Source organism: Leptopilina heterotoma, unplaced genomic scaffold (assembly GCF_015476425.1).
Source record: "Leptopilina heterotoma isolate Lh14 unplaced genomic scaffold, ASM1547642v1 Lhet_264, whole genome shotgun sequence".
Classification (NCBI taxonomy): Eukaryota; Metazoa; Arthropoda; class Insecta; order Hymenoptera; family Figitidae; genus Leptopilina; species Leptopilina heterotoma.
In genome coordinates this window covers 248,654-272,779 of record NW_025110974.1, presented here as the reverse complement: position 1 = coordinate 272,779, position 24,126 = coordinate 248,654, and the positions used below count along the sequence as shown (strand labels likewise).

The 24,126-nt window shown below is 28.1% G+C and overlaps 4 protein-coding genes across 4 annotated transcripts; all 4 read left to right on the top strand.

Annotated features, from left to right (window-relative positions):
- The first annotated feature begins 189 nt into the window (after positions 1-189).
- Positions 190-10,755, top strand: LOC122503590 (probable multidrug resistance-associated protein lethal(2)03659). Its single transcript, XM_043614184.1, has 10 exons — positions 190-261; positions 1,271-1,519; positions 2,811-3,066; positions 3,174-3,348; positions 4,705-4,861; positions 5,116-5,318; positions 6,524-7,826; positions 7,929-8,143; positions 8,764-9,842; positions 10,591-10,755. The coding sequence occupies exons 2-10, from the start codon at positions 1,341-1,343 to the stop codon at positions 10,675-10,677; spliced, it is 3,654 nt and encodes a 1,217-aa protein (XP_043470119.1). The 5' UTR covers positions 190-261; positions 1,271-1,340; the 3' UTR covers positions 10,678-10,755.
- A 1,183-nt stretch (positions 10,756-11,938) lies between these two features.
- Positions 11,939-17,015, top strand: LOC122503591. The gene is made up of 2 exons (XM_043614186.1): positions 11,939-12,067; positions 12,828-17,015. Exon 2 carries the CDS (start codon positions 12,879-12,881, stop codon positions 17,013-17,015), a length of 4,137 nt encoding a protein of 1,378 aa, XP_043470121.1. The 5' UTR covers positions 11,939-12,067; positions 12,828-12,878.
- Positions 17,016-17,021: 6 nt separating this feature from the next.
- Positions 17,022-17,936, top strand: LOC122503580 (hyphally regulated cell wall protein 3-like). The gene has a single exon (XM_043614175.1). The coding sequence runs from the start codon at positions 17,022-17,024 to the stop codon at positions 17,934-17,936; it is 915 nt and encodes a 304-aa protein (XP_043470110.1).
- Positions 17,937-19,918: 1,982 nt separating this feature from the next.
- LOC122503589 (putative uncharacterized protein DDB_G0277255) lies at positions 19,919-23,755 on the top strand. Its single transcript, XM_043614183.1, has 2 exons — positions 19,919-19,994; positions 20,181-23,755. The coding sequence occupies exon 2, from the start codon at positions 20,226-20,228 to the stop codon at positions 23,730-23,732; it is 3,507 nt and encodes a 1,168-aa protein (XP_043470118.1). The 5' UTR covers positions 19,919-19,994; positions 20,181-20,225; the 3' UTR covers positions 23,733-23,755.
- Positions 23,756-24,126: the final 371 nt, after the last annotated feature.

Genomic DNA, 24,126 nt, shown 5'->3' with positions numbered 1-24,126 from the left:
AGTTGTCAATTAAGAATTGCATTCGCCACGTACCAGTTCAGTATTTTTTTTTCGTTCTTTGTCCTTTTACTTTGTAAATCGTAATTAATTCTCTCATTACTTAATTTTTTTTTAAATTCATTTTTTCCATTAATTCAATCGATTGTGACATTTTTGAAAACCATAAAAAAAAAAGATTAATTGAAAAATGGATCAACAAAATACAAAAGAATTTAAGAAGATACGAAAAAATCCTAATTTACTATCAAAACTTTTTTTTGGGTAAGTGTAAAAATTAAAAAATTTTATGCATTACAAATTAATTACTTTATTAAGTAAATATTTAAATAAACAAAATAACAATTTAATAAAAAAATAAATAAATAATAAATATATAAAAAATAAATAAATAAAAAATTAATTAAAAAAATAAAAGAATAAACAAATGAACAATTGAATAAATAATAAACAAATAAATAAAGGATTGAATAAATAATAAATCAAAGAAGAAATAAATAAATAAATAGAAAAATTAGTTGATTAAAATAATAGTTAATAAACTACTTAGTTTATTTGTAAATTAATAAATAAACTGATTGGTTAACAAATACTTTAAAAAAATAAATAAATGAGTTAACTAAGGCATTAATAAATAAACAAATTAGTTAATTAATATATTATTTAATAAACATTTTTAGTTAATTTATAAACAAATAATAAAGAATTGTATAATTAATAAATAAATTAATAAATGAATGAATGAATAAACAAATAAAGAATAAAATAAATAAACAAATTAGTTAATTTATAAATAAATGAATAAACAAATAAAGATCTAAATAAATTATAAATAAAACAATAAATAAATAAAGGAATGAATAAATTGATTAATTAATTTACTACATTAATAAATAAACTAATTAAATAAATAATAAATAAAACAAATAAAAATAAAGGAATGAATGAATAAATTAGTTAATTAATATATTATTTGATAAACGTTTTAGTTCATTTATAAACAATTGAATAAGCAAATAAATAACAGAATAAACAATAAATAAAAGAAAAAATAAACAAATAAAAAAAGGAATAAATTAACAATTAAAATATATAAATAAATGAATAAACAAATGAAACATTGAATAAATGATAAATAAGAGGATTAAATGATAATAAGTGATTAAATGATTATTCAGCAAATAAATAAATAAATAAATTGCAAATGAAAATTTTTCCAAACAAAATTTTTTTTTAAATAATTTTTTTTACAAATACTTTTTTTTTGTTTTAGTTGGCTTTTTAAAACATTTATTAGAGGTTATCATAAAGAATTGGATGAAACAGATCTTCCCTCGCCACTTATGGAGCATTCATCACATTTAATTACAAAGAAAGTGACAAAATCTTGGAATGATGAAAAAATTAAGTGCAAGAAAAAAGGAAAAAGTGGACCAATTTTATTTACCGTTCTCTTAAAATGTTTTTTGCCACAATTTTTATTTTGGACATTTATTCAAGTTCTAAAGGAATTTATACTGAAGTAATTAAAATTTATAAAAATTAATTTTTTACATTTGTTATACAATTAATTATTTACTAAAATAAAATTTTTAATTGCTTACATAATTAATTATTTTGTTGTAAGTAATTGACTATTAAATGTACATAATTAATTGGCGAATAATTTATTATAATTGTTAATTGACAATCAATTTTTTACGATTTTTAATTAACAATTTACTTTTTATACTTAATTGTCAATTATTTTGTTATAGTTAATTGATAATTAATTTGTTATAATAATCAAATAACAAATATTTTGTTATAATTAATTGATATTTAATTGGCAATTATTATCAGTTAATTTCTTATAGTTAATTTACATTTAATTTATTATAATTAATTGACAAATAATTTGTTATAATGATTAATTGACTTTGGATTTGTAACAATCAATTGACAATTAATTTGTTATAATGATTAATTGTCTATTCATTTGTTATAATAATGAATTAACTTTCAGTTTGTTATAATTATTAACCAACAATTAATTTGTTATAATAATTAATTGACAATCAATTTGTTGTAATTACTAATTAACAATTACATTGTTATTGTTAATTGACAATCAATTTGTTGTAATTATTAATTAATAATTAATTTGTTATTGTTAATTGAAAATTTTTTTTTTTTATTATTCTTTGACTATTAAATTCTTATAAATAATTGACAATTCATTCGTTTAAATTATAATTAATTGATATTTAAATGAGTTATTATCAAATAATTTGCTATAATTAATTTACATTTATTTTAATATTATTAATTGACAATTGATTTGTTACAATTAATTGACAATTGATTTGTTATAATTAATTGACAATTAATTTGTTATAATGAATTGGCAATTAATTTGTTATAAATAATTGACAACTAATTTGTTATAATTAATTGACAATTAATTTGTTAGAATTAATGGACAATTAATTTGTTATAATTAATAAACAATTAATTTGTTACAATTAATTAACAATTAATTTGTTATAATATCCATTGAAAATTAATTTGTTATAATGATTAATTGTCGATTCACTTGTTATAATAATTAATTAACATTTAGTTTGTTATAATAATTAATTTACATTTATTTTGTTACAATTGTTAATTAACAATTAATTTGTTTTAACAATTAATTAACAATTAGTTTGCTATAATAAATTTATATACATTTTGTAATAATGAATTGACAATATTTATTTTGTTATCATTTATTACTTATTAGTAATTAATTTGTTATAATATTTAAATCATTAACTAATTAATATTTTCAGAATAGTCAAACCAATTATTCTTGGTAACGTTTTAAGTTATTTTAATGGAAAAATTGAAGTTTCCGGCAATGACATTTATTTTTGGATAGCGGGACTTATTTTAAATCTTTTAATGCAAGCATTCTTTGAAACACAAATTTGGACAAATATGATGTATTTGGAGATTAAAATACGTGTCGCGTGTTCGACATTAATTTATAATAAAGTATTGAGACTTTCGAAAATTGCATTCGAATCAGAAACGTCAGTGGGACAGGTAAATGCAAATTATTTTCTTAATTATCATTATTTTCTTAATTGAAAAAAAATATATAATAATAATGATTTTTTTTTTATTGACAAATTAAATTAAATATGTTGCAGATTATAAATCACTTGAACAATGACACAAAATGCATAACCGAGGTTCTTGCCTGCATTAATTATATATGGATTTCTCCATTACAAACATTATTAATTGCATTTTTTATTTATAAAAATGTCAGTCTCACTGCTGTTGCAGGAATTGCCGTTTTTTTCATAACAATTCCAATACAAGGTAAGGACAAAATAAGTAAATACAGCAAATTAAATTAATTAATTAATAACATAATTTTTAATTATGTAATTAGTAAATTAAAATAATTATTTTATTAATTTAATAATTAATAAATTAACAAAATTTATTTGTTAATTAGTAAATTAATTTTTAAAACTATTAGATAACTAATTAATTAGTGAATTAGTAAATTAATTGTTGAAATTATTAGATAACTAATTAATTAATAAATTAGTAAATTTGTTTTTTAAAACTGTTGAACAAATAACTTTTTAATTAGTTACTAATTAACTATTGACCTATTTACTTACTCGTTAGCTAATTACTAATTAATTAATGTTCTAATTAGTTTATCAATTTGTTAGCTAATTAATTTCTTAATAACTAAATACCTCATTAGTTAATTAATGAGTTGAATAAAAGTATTTGTAATTTACAAGTTAAATAATTAAATAGTTGCAAGATTTGTAATTATTTAGGTAATTAATATATTTATGAATAAACATTTATAAATAAACAAAATTAATATGAATTATATTAATAATAATTTATTTATTTATTATTTCTTGTTTATTTATTATTAATATATTAAAGAAGTTCATTTATTAATTAGGTAACTAATCAATTTTTTCATAAACAAATTAATTAATTACTAAATTAATAAATAACAAATTTAGTTAATTTACTATTCTAATAAATAAACTAATTCTTTAACTAATACAATAACAGAAAAATAAATTAGCTTATTAAAATATTAATTAATGAACAATTTAGTTGATTTGTAAATTGATAAATGTACAAATTAGTTACTTTATATATTTATAAATAAACAAATTGATTAGTTTATTATTTATTAAGAATTTTAGTTAATTTATAAATTAATAAATATATAAATGAGTTAATTTAAATATTAGTTAATTAGTTAATTCGTAAATTATTTATTTGTTATTATTTATAAATAAACAAATTCGTTATTAAATTGTTTATTAAACATTTCAGTTAATTTATAATTTAATAAATATACAAATGACTTAATTACTAATTAAATAAATAAATTAGTTAATTTTCTATCTTAATAAATAAATTATTTATTTAGCTAATGCATTAAAAAATAAACAAATTAGTTCATTTGAATATTAATTAATGAGCAATTTAATTAATTAGTAAATTAATAAATAAACTAATTAGTTAATTATTTAATTAATTAATAAACAAATCAATTATTTAATATATTAATAAATAAACAAATTAGTTACTTAATGCTTTATTTAATTTATAAATTAATAAATAAACTAATTATTTAAATAATTATTTAGTAAATAACTAATAGATAACTAATAAATTAAACAACTTTAGGCTATTTGGCAAAAATTGTGCCACGACTCTCTCTAAAAGCAGCTGCACAAACAGATGAAAGACTATCATTGACAAATGAAACTGTTAGCGGAATACAAGTAATTAAAATGTTTGCCTGGGAAAAATCTTTCCTCAGTCTTGTTGACACCGTAAGAGCGTAAGAGTTTACATTCTTTTATCGTCATCATAATGTTTAACGTTTGTTTAAATACAATAAAAAAAAAATTTTTGTCAGGAAGGAATTTTTTTTATGAAACAATTTTAATTTTAGATTTTATTGAATATTCTACAATCTCTAATTTATTAAATTGATGAGGGTAGATTATAAAAAGTACATCTTGCAAAATAATAATTGCACTTGAGGAAAAATGAATGTAAATATTAATAATTTTTTTCTTCTTCTCTTTACAGGAAAGAAATGACGGAAATAACGAAAATAATGTTAGCAAAGTTTGCAGCAATATCGTGTTATATTTTCAATTCGAGAATCTCACTTTTTGTCAGTTTAATATTGTGTGTTTTATTTGATAGAAATTTATCAGCTGAAAGTGTTTTTATTCTCACCATGTATTTTGATACTATTCAACATAATATGAATGCAATGTTTCCGTTCGGTAAGTTGTGACAAAGAAAAAAATGTTGTGAATGAACCTTTATATTTTATTATTCTATGGTGAATTATTTTAAAAAATTTATATTCGTAATTTTTTTATTAGTTTACTTCATTTTCGACTTTGATTATTGTATTTGTTTCTCATAATTCAGTTGTGAATGACCCTTAACGTTTTTTACTCTCTAGTGTTTAGAATGTGAATGAACCTTAAATTTTTTTATTTTATGGTTAAAAAGTTTATTGAGAATTTGATATCATTTAATATCTGATATCATTTAATTTGATAATATTTAATAGAATATTTTCTCTCCCGTTCAGTTGTGAATGATCCTTAATTTTTCAACTCTTTTAGTCTCCATTGTGAATCACCCTTAATATTTTTTAATTCATGGTCAAACCCTTTATTGACAATTTCCTTGTTTTATGGCAAGGAATTTTGTCATTTATTTACTACCGTTCAGTTGTGAATGGTCCTTAATTTTTTCTACTCTTTTAGTCTTCATTGTGAATCACCCTTAATATTTTTAGATTTATGGTCAACCCCTTTATTGATAATTTGAGTTTTATCTGAAGGAACTTGATCCTTTATTTACGACAGTACAGCTGTGAATGGAACCTTACATTTTGTACTCTAGTTTTCATTGTGAATGAACCTTAATATTTTTTATTCTATTGTAATAATTTTTAGTAAAAAATTAATATTTTATAGTAAAAAATTTACTATAGAATATAGCTTTTCGCAGTGAATCAGATGTAATGTAAATAAATAATAATTTTACATTCGTATTAAGCGTATTAGTAATCCACTTAAGTTGTGATTGTACCTTAACAGTTTTTTACTCTATGGCGAAAGTTTTCTATTATAAGAAAATACTTTTTGGTTATGGCCATTAATCACCATGAAGTGAAATGTATTATTGTTCATTTACAATTAGAGTCAAGTAAATTTAGTTAATTATTTTTAAACCATAGAGTAAAAAATATTAAGGGTCACGCACAACAGTGCGAGACTCTCTGTTACGAACTGGGAAATATGTAACATCATTCACAACAGTTTTTTTGGAAATCTTTAATCCATAGAGTAAAATACATAAAGGTTCATTCATATTGCTTTTACAGTCTTTACACCATGAAATAAAAAACATTAAGTCTCATTCACAACGTTTTTCAGAGAAAATAATCTGAAAATCGTTTATTATTCCACAGGTCTACAACGAGGAGGCATGTGGTTAGCTTCAATGAAGAGAATACAAAAGTTCCTCGATCAAAAAGATTCACATCACCCTCACAATGTGAGTAATGAAAAAAATCAACATAATCAACATGGAAATTCCCAGGACAGCGTTAGATTGCAAAATGTCTCCGCAAAGTGGTCGTCGAAAAGCAGTGAAAACAATCTGGACAATATTAATTTTTCCGCGAAATGTGATAGTCTAGTTGCAATTGTTGGTCAAGTTGGTTCCGGCAAGACAAGTTTACTGCAAGTGATTCTGGAAGAATTGCCAGTGCTGAAGGGAGTTGTCACCACCTCGGGACGAATTGCCTACGTCAGTCAAGATCCATGGATCTTCTCGTCCAGCATCAGACAGAATATAATCTTCGCCAAACCAATGGACAAGGAGCGTTACGAGCAAGTGATCAAGGTCTGCCAACTAGAGAGAGATTTTGATCAATTTCCCCACAAGGATCAGACAATTGTTGGTGAGAAGGGGATAAATTTGAGTGGTGGTCAACGGGCAAGAGTTGCTCTAGCTCGAGCAATTTATGCTGATGCGGACATCTACCTTTTGGATGATCCACTATCAGCCGTGGACGCCCGGGTCGGGCGACTCATCTTCAATGACTGTATTCGTACTTTCCTGAAGGGAAAAACCCGAATTCTGGTCACCCATCAATTGCAGTATCTCAATCAGGTGGATTACGTTTACATTCTTGATAACGGACGCGTTCAGTCTGAAGGTACCAGTAAGGATCTACAATCAAGAAAAGTCTTCCAATTCCCTAATGATGAGAACTTTGATTCCCAGACTGCTGATACTGTCAAAGAGGCAGAATTCACTGGACTCATGTCCGAAAAGCAGGAGGAGGAAGTTGCGGAACATCGGACAATCGGAAAAGTATCGAAAATCTCCTACATTTCGTATTTTAAGGCCAGTCAATCCACCTGCTTGGTAATTACCGTATTCCTCCTGGCGATATTTCGTCAGGTGATCAGCTCCGCTGGTGACTACTACATTTCCCTTTGGGCCGAAGCACAACAATCCTGTTCAGCAGATACGACACGATATACATTCATCTGCGGAGCGACATTCAGTGATAATGTTCCCTACATCGGTATCTATGGAGCACTAACACTCCTACTGATATTTATCGTTTACGCCTACATTTTTAGTTTCGCCAAAATGTGTAAACGCTCCTCCCAAAAGATGCATTTCAACCTTTTTGATAGTATCGTTCGAGCTAGAATGTCCTTCTTCTATCATCATTCGTCCGGGAGGATATTGAATCGGTAAGATTCATCCTCTAATTCGTCCTAATCTCTTTCCGCTTAGGAGGACTTGTTGTTAAATCGATGACATTTGGTTTAATGAGGACATATTTTGTTTTGTAGATTCTCCAAAGATATGGGAGTCATTGATAAGGAACTACCAATACGAGTTTATTTTACAAAAATATCCTGGATGCAGGTATTGGTAATAACAGGAATGACAGTTGCGCTGAATTACTGGTTAGTGATACCGACAATTGTGGCCAGTTTGGTTATGTATCTGGTACTGAATGTCTACATCAAGACGAGCAGGAATGTCAAACGACTGGATGGAATCAGTAAGTTGATTTGATCTAAATCAGTTTGGGGATTTTTTTAGGTCTGATAAAAATGATAATCCGAAGACTGTCAGAAGGGGGTTTGAGTTTAGGAGGAATTGAAAAGTTTGCGAAAGCTTCTTGCCTCGGAGATGAATGAGAGACTTTACCCACTAAGTCTAAAATCTATTCGAAAATCCTCCTGACATAATTAACTAGATTAATGTTGAGTTCCCTATGTATCCCATTCTCTGGGTTTATCTGGACACTTATGTCACCTTTTGGAACAAAAGCGGAATAAAAGTTTTATATTAGCGATTTAAGGGGAGAGCTTACCAACTAATTCTAAAATCCCATTCCCTGGATTCATCTGGACCCTTATGTCACCTACGGAACAAAAGCGAAATTAAAGTTTTGCATTAGTGATGAAAGGGAGACTTTACCTACAAAGTCTAAAATCTATTCAAAATCCCGTAGCTGACACAATTATCTAGATTAACGTAGAGTTGTCTTGATCTCCCATTCCCTGTGTTCATATGGACCCTTACGTCACTCACGGAACCAAAACAGAACGAGGACTTTTGGGTTCATCCAGAAACATTTTTGTTTAAAGATTACTAATCAATTATCATTGTTTTCAGCACAATCACCAGTGATCAGACATCTATCCGACACACTCCAGGGTTTAGAATCAGTTCGTGCCTTTGGCGCCGAGGAACTTCTCACCAAGGAATTCGAGAAACATTTAGATCTCAATACATCAAGTTCATCAATATTTCTCGGATGCGCCCAATGTCTTCAACTCTATGTGGAATTAATTTTCGGCATCTATATTGCATCGGTAGCATTTATTTTTCTCCTGATGAATCACGAGAATACAATAGGCAATGTCGGTCTAATCATCACACAAATAATCATCCTGGCTGATACAATAGCATGGTCGATATTTAATACAACCGAAACGGAAACTTTGATGACATCAGTGGAACGTGTATTGGAGTACAGTAATATCGAGCAGGAACCACCATTGGAGAGTGCTGATGATAAAAAACCACCTGATACTTGGCCCAATAAGTGTAGTGTTGAATTTCAAAATCTCTCACTTCGTTATCATGAGAATGGAACCGAGGTCCTTAGGAATATGAGTTTCACTATTAAACCAGAGGAGAAAATTGGTATCGTAGGACGTACCGGAGCGGGGAAATCATCATTAATTGCTGCTCTATTTCGAATGTCGCATCTCGAGGGTGAAATTTATATTGATGGTGTGCCAACGAGTAGTCTGGGTTTACACGATCTCAGATCGAAGATCAGTATTATTCCTCAGCAGCCTCTATTATTCGCTGGCACTCTCAGGAGAAATTTAGATCCTTTTGATGAATTTTCAGACGATATTCTTTGGCAGGCTTTGGAAGAGGTTGAACTTAAGACGACAATTGCTGCTATTAGTGGCGGTTTGGAAAGTCATGTTTCGGATGGTGGTGCAAATTTTAGCATGGGTCAACGACAATTACTCTGTTTGGCTCGTGCAATAGTTAGGAATAATAAAATACTAATTCTCGACGAGGCAACGGCGAATGTCGACACGGAAACCGATTTTCTCATACAAAAAACAATACGAAGGAGATTTGAAAATTGTACTGTTCTAATTATAGCCCATCGACTAAATACCATTATGGACTGTGATAGGATTATGGTTTTAGATGCTGGAAAAATTGTGGTAATTCATTTTCTTTAATTCTAAATTAATTATGTTAAAGGGGAGTTCATTTAAGGAAGCAGTTTAACGTTAGGAAATTATCGACACAAGATAGTAAAATTACAGGCAAAGAAGGTCGGTAACTTACCGACAAATGGGTCGGTAATTTACCAACAAATTCGTTAGCTTAAGTACAGAAAATTTAGGTAGGCAGTTTACCTACAGAGTAGATTAATGAGTTACCAACCATTTAAGTCGGTAACTTATCTACAAATAAGATATATTTACAAATGATTAAATACAAATTTCAGTGAATTACTTATTTACAGACTAAATAGCTATATTAAAAACAATTTAGGTCGGTAACTTACCTGTATATAAGATAAATGTTATCGAACATTTAGGTCGGTAACTTACCGACAAATTAGATTCATAAATTAACGTTAATTAAGGTCGGTAACTAGCCTATAGGTTAGGTCGGTAACTTATCCATAAAAACTTCTATAAATTGTTGAATGTTTAAATTATTAAACCTGATTGTAATTTATGTAAACGTTGGTAAATTACCGACTGCTTTGTAAGGCACATTACCCACAAAGTAAAGAATCATTAATTTAAAAGTTATCAAATGAGTAAGTCGGTAACTTATCTATAAAGTATGGTCGGTAATCGATAAGTTATCGACTGTGCAGGTCGGTATGTTACCGACATACAAAACGATCGATAATAAAATTTTTTTCTCAAAATTAAAAAAATATTCTCTTTCTAGGAATTCGATTCTCCCTCAAGTTTAATGGAAAAAGAAGATGGACTATTTTTTGATATGGTGCAACAAACTGGACGTGAAAAAATATAATTTGTACATATAAATGAATTTTCTTTTCCTATTTTAATTTAAATTATTATGAATTAATATAAATATGAATATTATGAATCTCTTCTATATTAGATTAAATTTTATTTGTAATAAATTTTATTACTATATATACACTTTTTTAAACCTTAAAATTTCCTAATTAGGTCCTTAAATTTTTGTTCTTGTATTAATTATTCTAAAAAAAAAAATTACGAATATAATTTCTACTTTTCGATTTATAGAAAATTATTAATTAAATTTATATAATTTTCAGTCTAAAAAAAACTTGTTTTACAAAAAAAGAATAATTAATGCAGTACATTTATTTTTGACAATTATAATAAACAAACAAAAAATGAGACTGGTGGGAAAAATTTTTACTTAAAAATTAAAGTTTGCTATTTAACAAGAAAGGCAAATAAAACTATTATGTATTTTATAGTCTAATATAGATTATTATGTTTAGGCAAATGGAACTTTATTTACATATTTGAAGGTTTTATAATTCCACGTGAAAATTACTTTCCAAATTATTCAAAGTTATTTTGAATATAAAGATATAATTATAAAGATATAATTATAAAATTATAATTATAAAGGTATAATTATAAAAATATAATTATAAAATATTTTTCTATTCATCTGAATCTTTTTTTGACTAGAAATATTAAACTATAAACAAGTTAATATTAATCGTTGTCGACCAGGCACATTTCAAATTAAATAATTAAATACTAGTAATAAAAAAATAATTAATAATTCACTAAAGTAAAATTCGTCCTTTTCTTGGAGAAAAGAGGCAAAAAAATTTTGTTTAAATAGAAAAGCTTTTAACCCTATTATTGTAAAATTTTTTTTTTAATTTTTTTTTTTTTTGTTTAAAGCCAAATATTTAAACAAATTTTTTATTTCAAATTTCCTTTGTTAATTTCTTCTTCATCGAAAATGAAAAGAAAATTTATTTTACTGAAAGAGTAAGTATACATTTGAATTTTACTATGGCACGTTTCATTAAAATTAAATATAATATTACTCAATTTAAGTTCAATAATTTGATAACAAATTTAAATAAAACACGTGTTTAAATTTATGTACACAAAGAGTGAACTGAATTACATGAATTTTAATATGTGTCAAGATTAAAAATTTATTATTTACTTAGTAATGGCAAAAAAATAATATATTAAAGTTCATTATAATTACCATAATCTCTCAATATATAAAGAAAAAAAATCAAACAACATTTAATTCATTACTAAAGTTCAGATTGATAAGAACGAAAGATAAAATAGCATTTATAGTTTTCAATTGTCATTATAAATGAATATTAAATGAACAAATTATCATTTTTTCAAGCAGAAGCAAATTATTCGTCATTAATTGTTTAATGGTAAGTAAAATTTAGAAATTATTTTGATTATTTATTTATTAGTAAAAATAAATTTGAAATTAATTATAGATACTATTACTATTTGTTAATACAGTAAATATTATTAATATTATTTTTTACTATTGTAATTTTATTATTTTTATTTATTTGTATTTGTATTTACAAATATAGGGGGAAATTTGCATAAAATTTGAGAAGTACTACTACTAATAATTAAATTAATAAATAATTATAATTAATTAATTAAATATTAAGTACTATTAACTAATTAATAAATAAACTAATCTGAATATTACTTAGTTAATTGAAAAATAATTGATTTTTTTTAAATTACCCGCCAATCGTAAGTCTGGACCTGGCTGTTGATGTCGGTGATTGTCGGTACAGATTTCTGTAAAAAATGTTTTCCCTCGTTTCTATCTTTTTTTTATTGCAGAAAAATAATTTAAAATCGATTTTGATCATTTTGTCGGTACAGATTCCTGTTAGTTTTTCTTTTTATAGTTTCTATTTTTTTTTTTTGCTACAAAAAATAATTTAACAACGATTTTGGCGGTTTTTAATTCAAAAATCCGAAAGTCGGTAAATGTCGTTACAGATTCCTGCTATTTTTTCCCACTTTTCCCTTTTCTGAGCGCTTAACGATCGGAATCAATGGAATTTGATTAATTAATTAATTAACCCACTAAATAATTTGATTTTCATCATCATTTAAGCAGAGGAAGGAAAATATTAACAAAATATTTTATTTTTATTTCAGCACTGAATGTTTGAAGCCAGCAGACTGATTGTTTGAAGATAAGAATCGAAAATGGATGGTTTTTCGATAAACACAATTCAGGAGACGGTCCACCTGGTCTCCATGTTCAGTTACATGAACACACTGAGTGATTTTCTATTCTCAAAATCGTTGATAGCTGAAAATGAAAAATACCAATTGCTACCAGTCGCTAATGGAATTTATCGTTACCTAGAGGATGATACACCACCAATTGGAATTCAAGAAAAGAAGAGAATTTTAATTAAGGAGGTAATTAATGGTAGTGATATTTACGGTGGTAAGAAAGACGAAATACCCGATCCAATATTTGTCAATGAATTATTCAAAAGAATCATCACTTCTATCGTTTTTAATAACGATACAAATATTTATGGATTCATTCTCAATGAAGTTCGTAATTCGAGTACGACCGATGTTGGGATACTGATTGACAAAATGAGGGATACATTGAATCGAACTTTACCTAGTTTAGTTTTTGAACGAGTATTTAATGATTATATTTTACCGCTGTTTCCCCAACCGGAACAAAATTTAACATCATCATCAGTAGCATCATCAATTAATTTAACATCCGTCGAATTTATTTACGCCCAAGCTGGAGCAATGTTTTTACTTTCGGGTACATCGAATCCGGAAATTGAAGAATTCCTTCATACAAATAAGAAACAAGACAATTTTCACGAATGTCTACATTTGGCTCACATAATCGAAAATCTAATCTTTGATGAAAAGGTTGATGGTGAATTTGTTTGGATATTCACCCTACCGGCTATGCTCTACTATGTCAGGAATGATAGAGAAAAACTTGTTGACGAAACAACAGCAAACATTGTCACAAATCCGGAACATGTCCAAAATGCTTTGGAGCAATTGTTCACCTATTTGAACGAAACAATTGATGGAATTATATCAACTAGGAACAATGATACACGTTATCAATTTTTGTTAGCTATGTCAGATTATAAAAATCGAACCGTAATTGCCAGGGAACTAATCGAGGAGAAATGCTTCCTTCCCAATGGAACAAATGTCAATGACGAAATTATTAGGTACAAGAACAATTACGAGACATTTAGTTGCAGTAGCAAACGAATTAGTGAAATTATCCGGATTTTGAATAACGGATCCAGCGGATTTTTGCTGAATTTAGATACGAAAAATGTTGGGGAATTGCTACCGATTTTGGAGAATGGGAATATTTACCATGTCCTGGTGGATTTGCACAATGGGAGCATTTCCGAACTACTGCTACTGTCAAAAAGGAGGGACATTAACGAAGTGCTGCTTGGACCAAAGAAGGAAAACATTAGCGAAGTACTGGAGAAAATAAACCATGATAACAATATTAACGAATTCCTTCCAGAATCTCAAAATTACATCAGCAATCTCCTGCTGGACCTAACGAATGAAAGCACTAAAGGAATGCTCCTAATTTTAAACAATGGTAATATTAGCGGATTTTTGCTACCACTGACGAAAGAAGACACCAATGGGTTCGTGCTAATTCCGATGAACAAAAACGTTGACGAATTACTTCCGATTCTGACTAACGGAAACATTAGACAACTGCTGATGGATCTAAACAATCGAAACATTGGCGAATTCCTCCTGGACCTAAATAACGGAAACATTAACGAAATGCTCCCAATTCGGAAGAATGGAAACATTAATCTAGAGGATCCTAATAAAAACCAGATACAACAAATTTTGGGTAGCGGAAATATACTCAATTTGCTGCCCTATCTTAATAGGGAAAACAACATTACTCATCAATTGTATCAAACAGTTCTGAAAACATACCAAACAAATCTCTATCAACATAGTAAGGAATTATTACCAAACATCAATGAATTATTCAATCAACAAAATGAGAAAATTTCGGAAAAATACCATCACTATGAAAAGGACGCACTAGCCGAAGTTTTTGGTGACACTTTCATCGAGATCCAAAATGGTAAAGGTGTCGAAATCTCCCAAGGACTCTACAAGGCGTTTTATGCCGGTGAAGGAATTGCCGGTGGGGCTGAACGTCAAGCACTCAGTCCCCAGGTTGATCTACTAAAATTCCGGTACAATTCCGGTGAAATAGTCTACTATGCACTTGTACGTAAAAACAATACTATCGAATTAATCGCCGAAGCTGATAATGATAAATTTCGTGAACAACTAGGTCTCTCAGTTTGGGAGAAATTCAACGACAGAGATTTCAAGATAATTAAGAAATCAAACGAAATGTTTACAACTCTAATCAATAGAATTGCGGATGATAGAAGAAAGAGTATGCTGAAGAATTTAAAAGCCGAGGGTTACGATATAACCCGAAAAGAATGGTGGAAGGATTTTGGTCTCAATTTAATACCATTCTATACATGCTGGAAAGCATTTCAGGAACGTGATGAACATATCGGTGTACCATCTTGTACAATAGACGGTCTAATGGTTCTGAGTGTTTTTGCCGATATTGCACAAGTTGTTGACAAATTTTTAATGCAATCCACAAGATTAGCAATAGCGAGAGCAGAAATAAAGTTCACAACACTAATGCTACGTGAAAGTATAACGGAAATTAGTGAGAAAACTTTGAAAAATGTGGCATTTGGTTTGAGAAAAGAAATGTTTCGTGGTATCGCAACAACTGTTATTCGTTTTCTAGATCCTGGTGTGGAACATCTTTTCAAAATCAGTAAATTTAGTTTAAGTGCCATATGGCAATTGACCACCAAACTAAGTTCCAGATTACAAACAAACTTTCCTCTTTTCACAAAGATTTACAACTTTTTGAATCAAATGACAAAAGGAACATATAGGAAACTAAATACAATTTACGGTAAAAATCTCTACGTTAAAACAATCAACGATCACAGTACTTATGGTTATGGTTACAAATTTTTCGAAAATCCCTCTGGACAATTACGATTCGTCACTAAACGAGAGGAGGAAATTTATCTCGTTCTCCTAAAAGGTAAGAACAATGAAAAAATTTACAAAGAAATAAATCCTTATACCGGACATACAAAAAGTGAATACCATCTTCAAAATCGTTTTCCACACGAGAGAGTGGAAAATTCAGAGGTAAAATTCAAACTCCCTGAGGAACTTAAAACCAATTGCTTACGAACCAGAAGACAAAGGAGATCACCCGAATTCTTTTGTAAACGTCTAATGTCACTATTAAAACGTGAAGAAGCACAAAAAGAGGCTTTAAAGACTGCCAGGAGATTAAAATTTCCCCTTCCTGATAATATCAACGATATATTAAATAGTTATTTATACACAAATACAAACAATGAGATAAATTTTATTCTCGATTGGATTAAAGAAGGTAAATTACCATTGTACAAATGGAGTTCAAAAAAACTTAGGAATCCCCAAGAATTTCATGCACTATTATATTGGAATTATCTCGACAATCCCTATTTAAGTGAATGGGAGGCAAATCAATTGATAGCAACAACATATAATAAAAATGATCGAAAGTCAATTGAATTATTTAAACCAATAAATCAAATACATAATGAATTTTTACAATATCGTGCCTATGAATCAATGTCATTTATTGATTTTTATTCAATTGGTAATTATTTACATCGTGGTTCACGTAAATTAAGTTACAGTACAAATGAAGCATTACTGATGAAACAAGCAATTTATCGTTTAGCTATAAGACAAAGTGATCTTGAATTTAAGGGAATTAGTAAAGTTTATTTTGCCACTGAATTAAGGGAATTTAATGATTTTGAAAATACATTTTTATGGAATGAAAAACAATATTTGCTACCAGAATTTATAACAACAACGACAAATTTATTATCGGCTATGGAATATGTTCATATAATGGGTAATAATTATGTTAAAGTACTTTATCAATTTAGAATGAATAACAATTTTTATTCAAGTGCACGTATTAATAATGTTTTTAAGAATAATATTGAAGAAACTATTTTATTGCCTGGAACAAAATTTAGAATTGACAATGTTTCTGATTATGTTCTTGGTGATGAAAAGGTGAAACTTGTTGAATTATCATTAGATCAAAAATTAACGAAAGCAAGAATTCTTAAGAAAATAACGGATAACTTATATTATTTAGAGCAAGAAAGGAAACTATTAAACCCTTCAGATGACATTGTTGACAGTAGTTTACGACTTGAATTGTTAAATCAATAAAAGTTGATGTGCCGCTTGTCAGTAACAGAAGAAGTTTCATCAGCTATAGCAGAATCATTAGCAGCAGCAATAGTAGAATTGGCATCATCAGTAGAAGTAGCAGTGGTCGAACCATCATCAGTAACAGAAACAGAAGTATTTACAACAGCATTAGCAGAATCATTATCAGAAGCAGCAGCAGCAAAAGGAGCAACAACAGAATTGACATCATCAGTAGAAGCAGCAGTGGTCAAACCATCATCAGTAACAGAAGCATTTACAGAATCATTATCAGAAGCAGCAAAAGGACTAAAAGTAGGATTAACATCATCAGTAGAATCAGCAGTGGTCAAACCATCATCAGTAACAGAACCATTTACAGCAGCATTAGCAGAATCATTATCAGAAGCAGCAGCAGCAGCAAAAGGAGCAACAGCAGAATTAGCATCATCAGTAAAAGCAGCAGTGGTAGAACCATCATCAGTAACGAAAACAGAAGTATTTACAGAAGCATCAGCAGAATCATTATCAGAAGCATCAAAAGGACTAAAAGTAGGATTAACATCATCAGTAGAATCAGCAGTGGTCAAACCATCATCAGTAACAGAACCATTTACAGCAGCATTAGCAGAATCATTATCAGAAGCAGCAGCAGCAAAAGGAGCAACAGCAGAATTAGCATCATCAGTAAAAGCAGCAGTGGTAGAACCATCATCAGTAACAAAAACAGAAGTATTTACAGAAGCATCAGCAGAATCATTATCAGAAGCAGAAAAAGGATTAACGGCAGAATTAGCAGCATCAGTAGAAGCAGCAGTAGCCGAACCATCATCAGTATCAGAAGTATTTACGGCAGCATCAGCTGAATCATTATCAGAAGCAGCAACAGCAGAATTGGCATCATCATTAGTAAGAGAAGCAGAAGCATTTCAGCAGCATTAGCAGAATCATTATCAGAAGCAGCAGCAAAAGGAGCAACAGCTGAATTGGCATCATCAGTAGAAGCAGCAATGGTCGAACCATCATCAGTAACAAAAGCAGAAGCATTTATAGCAGCATTAGCAGAAGTATTATCAAAAGCAGTAGCAGCAACAGCAGAATTGGCATCATCAGTAGAAGCAGCAGTAGTCGAACTATCATCAATAACAAAATCAGAAGCATTTACAGCAGCATTAGCAGAATCATTATCAGGAATATCATCAGAAAAAGGAGCATTTACAGAATCATTATCAAAAGCAGAAACAGCAGAATTAGCGTCGTCAGTAGGTCGGAAAGAAAGTGTAATATAGTTTTTTTTAATCTTCCTGAAGATAAAACTCCAAACACAGACTCTAGCACCTTGAAAGCTATTATCACAACAAATTTAAAAAGTTTACTAAATCAACTGATCTTGATGGAATTCGAACATTCATGAATTTTGTACTAATGTGCAGGTATCTCAGAAGCCACAACTACTCTCACACTTCAGATATTCGGGTCGATAGTTAGCCAACTGTAACTCCTAATTTTGGCTTAAAATCTCCAGTCGTCATTCTTATCAGTGCAAACTTTTAGTGAACAGACTTTTAAGATAAATTTAATCGATTCTTATCGTGATCTATTTCTAAAAATGAAACTTTGTAATATAAATCAAATAATTATGTATAATTTATTTAAAGAATGTAATATATTAAAAAATTAATTATTATTACTCATGGTAAATAAGAAAATATTTGCTCTCAATTATAATAATTTAAACAATTAATTGCCATTAGTAATAAAAATTGTAATAAATTAGAAAATTAGTTTTGTATTTCATGTACCTAATTATTTAGAGAATTGATTGTAATTAATTGTAATTAATTATAAAAAATTATAAAAAATGTAAAAAATTATAAAACAAAGGGTGCCTAATTAATTCTAATATATTAAAAAAATAAAAGTAATTATAATAAATTAAAAAATTAATTGAAACAGAAAATGATTTGTTATTAAATGTAATCAACAAAAAAATTAATTGTTATCAATTATAATAAATTAGAGAAATTGAAACCATTAATTGTAATAATTTAAACTATTATAATTGTAATAATTTAAACTATTAATTGTAATAATTTCAACTATTAATTGTCATTAATAATAAAAATTATAATAAATACTATAAACAAATAAAAGTATCCAATTGCAATAAATTGGAAAATTATTTGTAATTAATTGTAATAAACTATGAAAATTGTAATAAATTAAAAAAATATTACTAATATTACTAATATTACTAATATTACTAATTAATAAATATTGTAGTAAATTGTAAGATTAACATTTTCATTTCTAATATAATTTATGTTTTAAAATTAAAAAAATTTTTTTGCTGTTAATAATAATTTATATTTTTTTTTTGTTATAAACTGTAATAATAATAATTAATTAATTAAAATAAAAATATTCTTTATAAGTGATAAATTTTTTTTAAAAAAATACATAACCACAGAACCTGCATGAATTGAAAATTTACTATCATTTCGAAGAAAAGAAACCAGTGTGTACTCTGAAATGGTGATAATAAAAAAAGTTACATTTTATCATCAGGGCAGCTATTAAATTTTTTATTACATAGACAACTTAGAATTTCTTTCCTTTTTTTATCTAAATATACCTTTATGTATTCATGGTCCGGAGAAATTATTTCTTTAGTCTTTGTCGAACTGAAAACGTGTTGCACAATATTTTTATATAACGGTCAAAAATTTTTTGCGCATTAAATAATAATTATTGTTTATAAAAATTTTTTTAAATTTCTAAAAATTAATAAAAATTATAGAAATGAATGAAAATAAAAGAAATAAAAGGAAAACGCAATAGAAATAAAAGGAAAACAATAGAAAGGAATTTAAAAAATAGCAATTTCAAAATTTTATTATTGTTAATATATATTAACAATTATATATTCATCAGTGTTTGACATAGTATGAAAATATTTTTTTGGAATAAAAAGAAAAAGGAGAAGTACAACAAACACTTGTGAGTTTTGTATTTTTTATTAAATATTTACAAATGTTTAAACTGTTTAAAAATTTTTTTAATTTATCACGATGATCTGTAAGAAGCTTGCAGCAAGCTTACAGCTCAACTTTCCAACTGTTTAATTTAATTAATATTTTATCAGTATTATTTTTATCAATAACTTATTGTTTTCAAAACTTTCAGTATCGAAGAGGATTCATTACAAGAATTAGAAATTAAAATTGAAAAATGGATGTTTTTGCTGGCATAACAATTCAAGAGACGGTTCATTTAGTGTCAATGTTTAATTACATGAACACATTGAGTGATTTTCTATTTTCAAAATCGTTTATAGATGAAGAGGAGAAATGTCAATTGTTAGCGGTTGCAAATGGAATTTATCGTTACATTGAGGATGATACACCACCAATTGGAATTCAAGAAAGGAAGAGAATTTTAATAAAGGAAGCAATTAGAGAAAGTGATATTTACAGTGATGAAGAAAAGGAAAATCCAAATGCAATATTTGTCAATGAATTATTTAGAAGAATCATCATTTCCATTGTTTTCAATGACGAAACGAATATTTACGGATTTATCATTAAGGTAATTCGTAATTCAAAAGTGGGAGATGTTGGAAAATTACTGGACAAAATTAGGGAAGAATTAAATCAAACATTACCTGGTTTGGTTTTTGAACGAGTATTTAATGACTATATTCTGCCAATGTTTCCCCAACCGGTACAAAATTTAGAATCGCCATCAGCAGGAGGAAAGGCAAAAGCAAAAGCAGCGTTAGCAGAATCATTATTAGTAACAGAAGCAGTAGCGTTAGCAGAATCATTAACAGAAGCAGCAAAAGGAGTAACAACAAAATTGGCATCATCAGTAGAAGCAGCAGTGGCAGAATCATCATCAGTAACTGAAGCAGAAGCATTTACAGCAGAATTAGCAGAATCATCAGAACCAGTTATAGCAACATTAGTAAAATCATTATCAGAAGCAACAACAGAATTAGCATCATCAGTAGAAGCAGCAGTTGTCGAACCATCATTAGTATCAGAAGCATTTACAGCAGCATTAGCAGAATCATTGTCAAACGCAAAATTAGCATCATCAGTAGAAGCAGCAGTGGTCGAACCATCATCAGTAACAGAAGCAGAAGAATTTACAGCAAAATTAGCAGAATCATTATCAAAAGCAGAATTAACGTCGTCAGTGGAAGCAACAACAACATCATTACCAGAAGCATCAGTAAACTTAACATCCATGGAATTTCTTTACTCCCAAGCGGGAGCAATATTTCTCCTCTCGAGTTCATCACATCCGGAAATGAATAAATTCCTCACTTCAACTGGTTCATCAAAAATTTTCCATGAATATTTACATTTGGCTTTCGCAATGAAACAACTGTTGAATGCAAACAAAATTGACATTGAATTTATTCGAATATTCACCCTGCCAGCATTAATTTACTACGTCTGGAATAATAGAGAGAAACTTGTAAATGAAACGACAGCAGATATTGTCACAAATGCAGAACATGTTAGAAAAGCACTGGAACAATTGTTCTTCTATTTGAACGAAGAAACCGATAGTCAAAGAATAATAGTTGAGGAAAAAAATTTACTTTATCAACATCAATTGGGAATGGCGTTTCATCAAAGTCGTACAGAAATTGCTAGGAATTTAATTGGGAGACGGTGTTTACTGACAAATGGCATAAAAATAGATGATGAGGTCACTAGGTACAAGAATAATCCTGGGACTTTTAGTTGTGATGGTAGAAAAAGAGGTGAATTGTTGGCGAGTCTTGATAATTGGAGAAGTTATGAATTGTGGAGTTTTTTGTACAATGGAGGCAGTGAAGAATTTTTGGGTTTTACTAAGGGAAATGTTAGCGAAATGCTGCAGGATGTTGACAATGGAAATGTTAATAGATTACTGTTGGATCTTATCAACGGAAACGTTAGCAATTTGCTGCTTGATCTTAACAATGGAAACATTAGCAATTTGCTGCTGGATCTTAATGACGGGAACATTAGTGAGTTACTGCTGGATCTTAACAATCGAAACATTAGCGAACTGCTGCTAATTCTAAGCAGTGGAAATATTAGCGAATTAATTCTGAACCTAAATACAGAAAATATTAACAATCTGCTGCTGGACCTTAATAACGGAAACGTTACCAATTTGCTGTTGGATCTTAACAAAAGAAACATTGGCGAACTGCTGCTGATTCTAAGCAGTGGAAACATTAGCGGATTAATACTCAATCTAAATACACAAAACGTTAGCAATCTGCTGCTGGATCTTAACAACGGAAACATTAGCAATTTGCTTCTGGATCTAAACAACGGAAACATCAGCGAACTGCTGCTGATTCTAAGCAGTGGAAACATTAGCGGATTATTACTGAACCTAAATACAGAAAAAGTTATCAATCTGCTACTGGAGTTTAACAACGGAAACATTATAGAATTGTTGCTAAATCTAAATACAGAAAACATTAACAATCTGCTGTTAGATCTTAATAACGAAAACATTAGCAATTTGCTGTTGGATTTTATCAACCGAAGCATTAGCGGGTTATTGCAGAACTCAAACAACAGAAACATTAGCGAATTATTGCTGGACCTAAACAACAGAAACATTATCAAATTGCTGCTGGACCTTAATAACGGAAACATTAGCAATTTGCTGTTGAATTTCAATAACCTAAACATTAGTGAGTTCCTGCTGAAGTTTAAGAACCAAAACATTAGCGGATTGTTGCAGAACTTAAACAACGAAAACATTAGCTATTTGCTGCTGGATCTTAACAACGGAAACATTAGCAATTTGCTGTTGGATTTTAACAACCGAAACATTAGCGGATTGTTGCAGAACTTAAACAACGGAAACATTAGCGAATTACTGCTGGACCTGAACAACATAAACATCATCAAATTGCTGCTGGACTTTAAAATCCGAAACATTAGCAATTTGCTGATGGATCTTAGAACCCAAAACATAAAAAAAATTTCCCCAATTCTAAATAACGGAAAAATTAGTCGAATATTCCTCAATTTGGTTACAAGAAAAATCAACAAATTGCCACCATCTCCTAATAATACAACCACCACCGAATTTCTTCCAAATCTAAACGGTTTATTTCACCAACAAAATGAATTAATCGCAAAAAATTATTTCCACTATGAAAAATATGTAATAGAAAAATTATTCGGTGACAAATTCATTGAAACACTAAATAACGAATCTGTGGAAATTTCCCAAGGATTCTTCAAAACCTATTGTACTGGTAGACCATTTGATTTTATTAAAGTCCAACAATTACGAAATTCAGACGATCTACTGAAATTCCACTATTTCCCTAGTGGTAAAATTGTCTACTTTGCACTAATTCGTACTAATGACGATATAAAATTAATATCCGAATTTGGTAATGAGAGATTTCGTCAACAATTGGGTTTATCTGCTAATGAAAAATTTGAGAAAAGAAATTTTAAATTAATCAAAGAAGCGGGGGAAAATTTTACAATTTTTGTCAATAGATTAGCCAGAGAACGTGAAGAAATGTTGAGGAGAAATTTGGATGCAATTGGTTATGATGCTACTGTTCAGGAAGTGTGGTTTGAATATTTTTTTAATTTACTAACAATATCATTTTCTGTATCGTCGTTTTTAAAATTATTAACTGTACTATTAATTCTATTTGATTTGAAATTTTCCAAGTCAATGTATTTTCATTTTTAAGCACGAAATTTAATACTTTCGTTGCGATATTAAATTTGTTTTTAACTTAATTAATTTTTCATAATTCATTGTTTATAAAGTTAATTCATTTTTTTGAACTTTAATTTATAACATTTTAATTTTTCATTCTTTGAAAAGAGATAAAAAAATAGACGATAGATTATCAAAATTGATAAAAATTATAGAAAATTAATTTTCTACAAATTTAATTAATTTTTTATAAATTTTTTCCTTCCTTTAATTTTTGTAATGTGACGTAAATTAAAATTTTGTCAATTAACAATTAATATTTGTAAAATGTTTTAAAATTTGAATTAAATATTTATTATTATTAATAATTAGTATTTCTTATTTACCCTACATTGAAAATTGAAGGGAAAAAAATATGTATAAA